The sequence below is a fragment of the Malus domestica genome, chromosome 05 (genome assembly GCF_042453785.1).
Source record: "Malus domestica chromosome 05, GDT2T_hap1".
In the NCBI taxonomy this organism is placed as follows: domain Eukaryota; kingdom Viridiplantae; phylum Streptophyta; class Magnoliopsida; order Rosales; family Rosaceae; genus Malus; species Malus domestica.
Window position 1 is genome coordinate 24,796,084 of NC_091665.1, and position 8,262 is coordinate 24,804,345.

Genomic DNA, 8,262 nt, shown 5'->3' on the forward strand with positions numbered 1-8,262 from the left:
GTAGTCTCTGAATTTGTTTAATATAAATCATTTTGATCATTCCGGAAGAAATTCTGTTAAATGTGGACCAAAATGACAAAAATACTTTTAATTTAGTAAATAATAGGCCAAAATAATTCAACAAGAATTAAGAGTATTTTTGTAATTTTATACTTATTTAATAGAGATTTTTGCACAAAAGAACCAAAATGATTAATGATAGACAAACTCAGGACCACTTCTATCGATTTCAAATTTGAACGACCTTAGCTCTAATTTGACCACACAAGAAAAAGAATGCTGATCTGATATAGAGAAATGAAAATTAATACTTTGGAGCCTTAGCTCAATTCTAGCTCCAGGGAGATAGAGCTGTAAATTGGGCTGACTTTGGCACCCAGGCCCATTTCACAAACCGTATGAATTACTGAACCGAAAAAGGCCCGTTTAGACTATTTCCGTAAGAATTATATATGCTAATGAGCAATTTTGCTAGAAGTATTTTTATTATAAAACCATGTAAGGTTTCGTTACACATCCTAGTGTCTCCTAAACTTACAAGTGCTTTCCTACAGAAATACGTGCTTCCCCAAAAAGCACTTCTACCCAAATACGAGTAAAAATCTAAATCCAGAATGATAGAATAATATTAGCAAGATACTGTCATTGTTTGTTGTTCACTTCTGCATCGAAAGAAATATAAGCAGCCAATTACAAACATCATTAATCGGTGACAGAAAAACTCACGACAACATTGTCGTTGTTAAACATCAGGATACTTGCAAAGTTACAATGCTCAGCCAAACCATCACCATTACATTCTGAACTCTTTGCTACGATATGAAAACGCAAAATAAATAAATAAAAAGGCTGTGGTCGGTCAAAATAATGGCCCTAACAAGTTATCAGACGAAGGAAAAAGAGGATGTACTACTGTACATGGTATGTGAAAAATAGTTGGGGAATTCCCCGCACTATAATTCCTTTTGATCAAGTAATAAACATCTGCTTGCCTTGGTTAGTGGTGACCCCGTCTCAGGATCGACAGAAATCCTCCCGATGATTTGTGTCGTTCCTCTCCATCACCAACCTGTTCCAAAAAGTTAGTTTAGTCTGTTAATTTGCTCGTATTATTAATGACATACGTGCTTTGTCAAGGAACTGCAAGCAGAATGTATACCTCTTTGGCTAATGCCTGTAGAATTTCTATGATTTCCAAGAAATCAGGTCTTGATTTTGGATCCTGTTGCCAGCATTTCTCGAGCAGCTCGGCAAGCTTGGGAGGAGTGTTCTTTGGGATGGTCGGCCGTAAGCCCTGGAAAGATGGTAAGCAAACTTATACACAGTCCATCGTTTGGATTCGAGATGTATCGCTCAATGATATTTCATTTTTCTCCATAGGAAACAAAATTGTTGAATGATGATGTACCTTTTGAACAACTCCAACGGCTGCTTGTAATGGGGTCAAGTATTCATATGGAAGCTGTCGATAAAACAGAAGAAATCTTAAAACAGTAGCAATTGTGGGCAAAAACATGATAAAAATAAAATTACCATTGCCAAGCAATACCTTTCCGGTCAGCAACTCCCATAACACAACTCCAAAGCTAAAAACATCAGCCTTGTGATCATATGGCTTGTGTTCTATAACCTTCAATGCAAAAGAACTGTTGTAAGGAAATGACAAGATGAAAGACCAATTAGAATTCATGTAACAGGAAGGACATGGACAGAGACTCATGGCGGAAATTAGGTAGCGAATAACCATTTTCTTAAATGTTGCTTTCACTTTCAAGCACACTTCTAAAACAAAATTGAAAATAATAATAATAATAATAATAATAATGTTATGTTATAGTAAACGGGAGAATTGGGAAGGAAATTTGGAGCTGCAAAGAGAGCTGCGACCATGTGAAACTCTCAGGCACAACCCAAAATAGTCTAATATTCTATGCTGATTGCTGACTAATTAGGAAGGTTTACCGCAAAGACGCCGATGAAGCACTTAGTTTATTTATTTTAATAGTACGGGAAAACCTAATTTACTAACTATGCAGTCTAATATAATCTCTCTCTCTCTCTCTCTCTCTCTCTCTCTCTCGTTAGACTATCAATCAGGACCAGAAATTCAAACTTGATCCTAATTGGCCAACAGAACAGCTCCCTATAATATTTGTATTAGTATTACCCAATGAAGCACTTAATTTATTTATTTTAATAGTAGGAGAAAACCTATGTAGCCTAATATAATCTCTCTCTCTCTCTCTCTGTGCATTTGTATTTGTGTAAGACTAAATGATTAAGTGAATGAAAACAATTTCAGAGAACTTTCAAGGTGGAAGTACAGACCTCTGGAGCCATCCACCTATATGTCCCAGTTTCTGCTGTCATTACTCCAGATTGAGATATCACTCTAGCAACCCCGAAATCAGCAACCTTAACGACCTGTAAAGTGATGCATATATCAGAAAAGGTTTAGAAATGGTAAGTTATTGATCTCTAAAAGTATTAGCAGCTAAACTAGACGCAGAATTACTTTGCTGACTTGATTAAAGTATCACGGGGGTCTCTTACTTCATTTTCATCCATCAAGAGATTGGCTGCTTTCAAATCCCTGTGGATTATGTTATTCTGATGCAAGTAGGTCATTCCCTTGGAAACATCGATTGCTACCTTGAGCAAGGATGGGAGCTTAAAAACACCCTTTTGTTTATGCAAGTAGTCATACACACTTCCACCAGACATATATTCTGTCATACGATGAAAATAAATCTTATAAAAGGGAACTAATAACTACCATTATTTGAAATATCAAGGCATCAAGTAAGATTTTTATGTACATTACCAAACAACAATGATAAAGTCATTGTAATTTACCTGTTACAATGCACAAGCTTGGAGGCTTGGTACATGCACCAATGAATTGTACAACATTCTTGTGTCGAACTTTCCTAAAAGTTTCAGAAATTTTTTGTCAAACTAGGAGAAAGAAAAACATATAGTGGAAAAATATTATAGTAGATTTCAACCACTTCCTCGTTTTCTTGAACAAGAAAGAAAACTGTTCAGTGGCTAACAAACATTTAAAAGAACGTTACATAACAAACACAAACATTTGAAAGAACGTTGAGTTGAGGCGTCAAATCAAATTACTGTAAAATATTTAAAAGACCAACTAGGAATGCATTCCTGATGATTCCTGACAAACCCCTATTCATGTCCCTTAAACATACCATCTTCAATTTTTATTTTTTTAACTGCCATTATAAGAAAATGCTGATAAAAATGATTTCCCTTGGAAATTTACACTGGAATTGCCAGCTAGTATCTCCCTGGCGAGTCAAAGCCCTATACACAGCTCTCAGGGCTATTGATTCGGGGAAAAGTCAGATTCAATAAAAATGGTGCACATGAAGGTTAATATAAATTGATATACCTCATAATATAAACTTCCTGGGCAAAATCTTTCTGCATATCAGAATTTACACACTCAGGCTTGAGGACTTTAATGGCGACTTCTTGAGTACAATATGTACCTTTATATCTGATAAAAGATCCACAGTCAGCCACCACTCAAAAGTACATGCTTAGCTGGGAGGGAACAGAAAAAGATACTTCAAAACTTACAAATCTCCGCAGGACCCAGATGCAACTTTGTTCCCAAAGTTCAACTGTCTAGGATCAATTTCCCATACATCAGTCCCATCATTAGGTATTTGCAGATGATCAGGTTCAGTTTTGATCACTACTTGATTATGCTCGCTGCCAGAAGATGATTGATGAGTAGGTGGCCATGGCCTCTGCACATAAACACAAAATTTCAAATGTAATGATGCATTCCTCATGAAATGGCATGTTGACGATGGGAAGGTAAAGGTTAAGGTATAAGGAAAAGATATGGATGTGCACCTCAACTAACATAAAAATGAAAACAAAAACATTATACCCATGGGCCATCACGCATTGTCACCCACCCCACTCAATCCAAAATGAAATTAACAATTAGAAAATAATCACCTCAATCTTTAAAACTTCCTTTTTTATTGCGATCTTAAGCTTCTCTGTTTCCTGTTTCAATACCAAGTAAGGCAACTTAGTTTCTCATTGTAAAGAAAATAAATATAATAAAAATAAAAAAACTGCTGTTGGGAGACTGGAAAAGCCTGATGTTGTATACTTCCTCGGTAAAACACTATTGAATCAAAATCATGTTTACCATCTTAAGCAAACGAATGCCTTAATAAAAAAACTGAGTATTCGAATTGAAATGTCTAAGAATTATGTGTATGTACCTCGTAAGGCCAGCCATCAACAACAAAGACATCCAAGGAGTAACCATCTAATGTGGAAAAAGCATGTGCTTCTTGGATGTTCAGCCCAATCTCCGCAAGCAAGGAAGTCAACTGCCAAATTTGTCATGAGAGAAATGAACATGAAAAATAAGAGGTACCCTAATGTATGAAGATATAATGTTCACAGAAAAACTATGTATTTCATGTGTGTGACCCTCATATAGAGGCAACATCAAGTTGAAAATATGTGAGTTTTATGTTTTTACATCAGTAATTTGCGACATTTCCTAGCTCAAAATGTGTTTATTGCCATAATCTTAGCTTACACAAGTCCACACACACACACACACGAAGGTTCAAAAGATCCTATGAAGATTACTTGGTTTTAATTTCATATAAGAAACTGACAATACCTGACTGAGTAGTTTAGGCTTGTCGTCTGTTGAGAAAGTAATTTCATGCAATATGGGCCTACATCATTGTCAATCAAAATAAAAACACATCACTATCCATCTGCAAGTGTAGTCACTTTGCTTTAAAGAGACATTAGAAAGCATGAGAATATAGTTGATTTACCAGTGGTCAGGTTCTTTTAAAGTTTAAATTCTGAAATATGAAAATTAAAGTTTAGGCATAGATGAGTACACTTAATCTAGCTAGCATGGATGACTGTTAACATGCAGTGCGTCAAGCCATCAATTAAGTCCATGGCTAACAACAAACTAGCCAATTTGCAACCAATTTAAAGGATAAATAATTCCTAGAGCCTTCCATAAATTAATTTTAAACTAGGAAAGTGAAAATATTGTAGTCAAAACTCATGAACAAAACTGAAACTCCTTCAGAAGGAGAGGTGCAGTAAAAATATATTTACTAGATACAAATAGCTATATACCGAGTAAACTGAGTTCTGGCATGTACAGAATGTTCATCATCATGATCTTCAGATTTACTTGCCTCAAGTGCAAGGGCTTCAAGGTTAGGAGATGAGCCGAATGCTGGAGGAGGATGCATACTGATATTCGAAAAGCCAGCTGGAGTTGTCAGTAATGTTTGACAATGCAGTAGGATGACAGAAAAAAAGAAGGTAAACAACTTTTATTCGCAGACTATATGCGTTAAATCTTTGGAGCTGCATTTGAAAATTTGGATACACAATAGGAAACTAAATAAGAGTACCTTAGTCTGCTAGATATGTTAGAACTTTGGGCAGCATCTTTACCCGGAGAATCTGTAGCATCTGCTATATTCCCATCTGCAACAGAATGAACCTGCATACAATATTGTGATTCCCAGAATGCATGAGGTCATGCAACAAATTTTAAGAATGAATGATAAAGGGGCATAAATTGCTATAAAATTATGAGCAGCAGAAGATGGGACTTAAGACTATGTTTGAATTTTGATTTTTCAATTATTCATTGATCATTTGTTTTCCTAAAATTCTTTGCCTCTAGTGGCACCAAATTTTCCGCCCTCCATGTAAAGAAAACATGTAGCTCTTAGAGAAATAACCTAGTTTCAACGGGCAGCGACTCACATATCCATTCCGACTGGCCTTGTCTCTCACAACATGACCAAGTTATTAGGTGCGAAGTGCAAACTGCATTGAGAGTAACAATTAATGTGACCCTCAGCTTACAGATCTAATCTTACTTAACGATAACCACTATGAAACTAAGCTGCACAGAGAAAACGTTCCCAAGTAGAACCCTTCATTCTTAGGGATAAAATTAAGGTTGTGGGACAACTCCTTAGCACAACACTAACTTCTTTGAATGTGACATGATAAACATTTACATATGTTAGGTGTGTAGTCACAAGTGGGGCCAGATCCAAATTCCATTTCTAAACTTAATCAAGAAAAGATGGCAGAAAATCTGCGGTGAAAATAACGATGCACCAGCCACAGAAATTATAAGATAAACAGGCTAGCAGTTAAGCATCAATGGCAACCACCAAATCTTATACATCAGAGGCAGCGGTAGGTCAGATATGTAGTCGATCATCTAACCTGTACAAGGCGGACTTCGATCGCTGGTCGATGAGCAGGATCATGAGCCAAATGCAGTAATCTCTTGTGCATAAGCACATCTTCTGCCCTCTCCACATTCACATCTAATGCATACCTGCAAATACGCGAGTACAACCAAATGCCCCAACTCATCAAAAAACCGTTTGTGATTCTACAGAACAGTAAACCGCGAGTACTGAAGCGATTACAAGTAGAATAATTTGTTTGAGAATTGCTAAATCGCTTTATTTACTAGTGTTTGGCTCAATAGAAAATTACGCCATAACGTAACAGAAAATGAAAGGAAAATTTCCAGATGCAAATTTCCATAACCAAGATTCAGAAACAAAAATTTCGAACAACAGATTCAGAATCAACAAAAAATCTTAATAAAAATAATAATAGAAATTAATTCTAGTGAGAGTAATATGTATTCATGCATATATAATATAAATAAATAAATAATTCAAGGAAAATATGAGGATTAAAAGGTACCGAGTGGGGAGGCGATTGAAGTGAGCCCAAAGCTCGTCGTCGAAGCCAGGGCAAATGGCTTCGTCGTTTTTGGAGTCCTTGAGGCGGCGGAGGACCTCATTGTAAACCCCGAGCTTTCTCTGCTGGCGAGACTGAACCGGAGAAGACGACGCGTCGTTCAGCGCTCTACTCCCGCAGCTCTCGCTGTTGTCCTCCATCACCATTGGCGGCGAACGCGACAGAATTAAGTAAACGGAGGAAGAAAAAATGGCGGAGAGAGAAAGTGAGAGAGAAAGTCTGTTGGTTTTTTCGCTTTTTACGTGAAACGACGCACAGCTGGGTTTATATGCGCAGGATTTCAGAGGGTTCCAACTGAAAAATAAAATAATAATAATAATAATAATAGGAGTAAATAAATAATAAATTACTACAAAATGGAAATTAGAAAGTGCGCACCATTGGCGGTGTGAATCATGCCGAGGTGGATCTCTAACCATACCTACCCATGCTGATCCGCTTGTTAATTCTGTTTATTTTAATTTATTCTTTGGTAATAACAGCTTAATTAATAGAGATGAGCGAAAAATCCACCCGCTCCAACCAGCGTAACTTAGGGGTATATTCAATTGTGTTATGGGTATATATTCAATTGAAATTGAGAGGGCTTTTACTGAATTTATACTTCCATAGATTTTTATGGAATTTAATTTAATTTTAGAAATTTTATGTAAATTTATTAGTGAATTCACTTGAATTCTTAGAAGAAAATGTGAGATTTGATAATGCTTAAAATACATTGTGAAATTTCTCAAATTTCCTCGAATTCTCAAACTTTTAAAAATTCTTTAAAATCAATTTCTAAATAAACAAAGCTGGAATGTTATAAACGTCTTTAAATCTTGGTTAAATAACCTATATTCTCAGAAAATCACTTAAAATTCTAATTGAATACCATTGAATTTGTAAAAAGAACTAAATCTCCAAAAATCACAATTGAATACACCCTTCTTAATAGCAAATCAGACTAGATTATGATTTGGATTCATTACATTACGAAAGTAATGATGAGATTGATAACCGTTCAACGAGGTATATTCAGTGTCTTATCTTTGCTTTTTATATTGACATTTATTGTCACAACGAAGTATTGTATGATATTTCATGTTGTATTGCTTGAATATGTATTTTTTTTTATTGCGCTTTGCAAAATTGAATTAGTGATCCGACCACAAATTAATTTCGTAATTCCCGTTCAGCTATATGCACTCGAAACATCAATTTTTGACATGTTAAGGACACCAGCCTTATGTTATAAAAGTTCATTTGAATAAACAATCGTAATTCACAGTTTGATAACATGAAAAGAAATCCATCTTGATTGACGGTGTGATTAACTGTGGGGCATATGTCTAAATTTAATAAATTTCTATGAACCCGTGGGTCGTAACGCTAAGGCTACCTTTTTCTTTGCCAATTAGACGTCTCCGATTTCCCTCCCTCTCC

General features: G+C 35.8%; 1 protein-coding gene across 1 annotated transcript; it reads right to left on the reverse strand.

The window, feature by feature from the left end:
* Window positions 1-604: 604 nt before the first annotated feature.
* LOC103412110 (serine/threonine-protein kinase STY46) lies at window positions 605-7,122 on the reverse strand. The gene is made up of 16 exons (XM_008350710.4): window positions 6,781-7,122; window positions 6,286-6,400; window positions 5,451-5,542; window positions 5,167-5,286; window positions 4,685-4,742; window positions 4,272-4,382; window positions 3,997-4,047; window positions 3,607-3,779; window positions 3,416-3,523; window positions 2,857-2,930; window positions 2,554-2,729; window positions 2,329-2,424; window positions 1,550-1,630; window positions 1,409-1,462; window positions 1,160-1,294; window positions 605-1,069 (listed from the first exon to the last, which is right to left on the reverse strand). Exons 1-16 carry the CDS (start codon window positions 6,981-6,983, stop codon window positions 998-1,000), a joined length of 1,719 nt encoding a protein of 572 aa, XP_008348932.1. The 5' UTR covers window positions 6,984-7,122; the 3' UTR covers window positions 605-997.
* Between the last annotated feature and the right edge of the window lie 1,140 nt (window positions 7,123-8,262).

What these genes read in the sequence shown, in the direction of transcription:
- LOC103412110 (XM_008350710.4), bottom strand. Translation starts at nt 6,983, where the DNA reads ATGGTGATGGAGGACAACAGCGAGAGCTGCGGGAGTAGAGCGCTGAAC. An exon ending in TTCAATCGCCTCCCCACTCG is followed by an intron (nt 6,401 to 6,780) that starts GTACCTTTTAAT and finishes GCGTATTTGCAG; the next exon opens with GTATGCATTAGATGTGAATG. An exon ending in TACAGGCATTAGCCAAAGAG is followed by an intron (nt 1,070 to 1,159) that starts GTATACATTCTG and finishes TTTTTGGAACAG; the next exon opens with GTTGGTGATGGAGAGGAACG.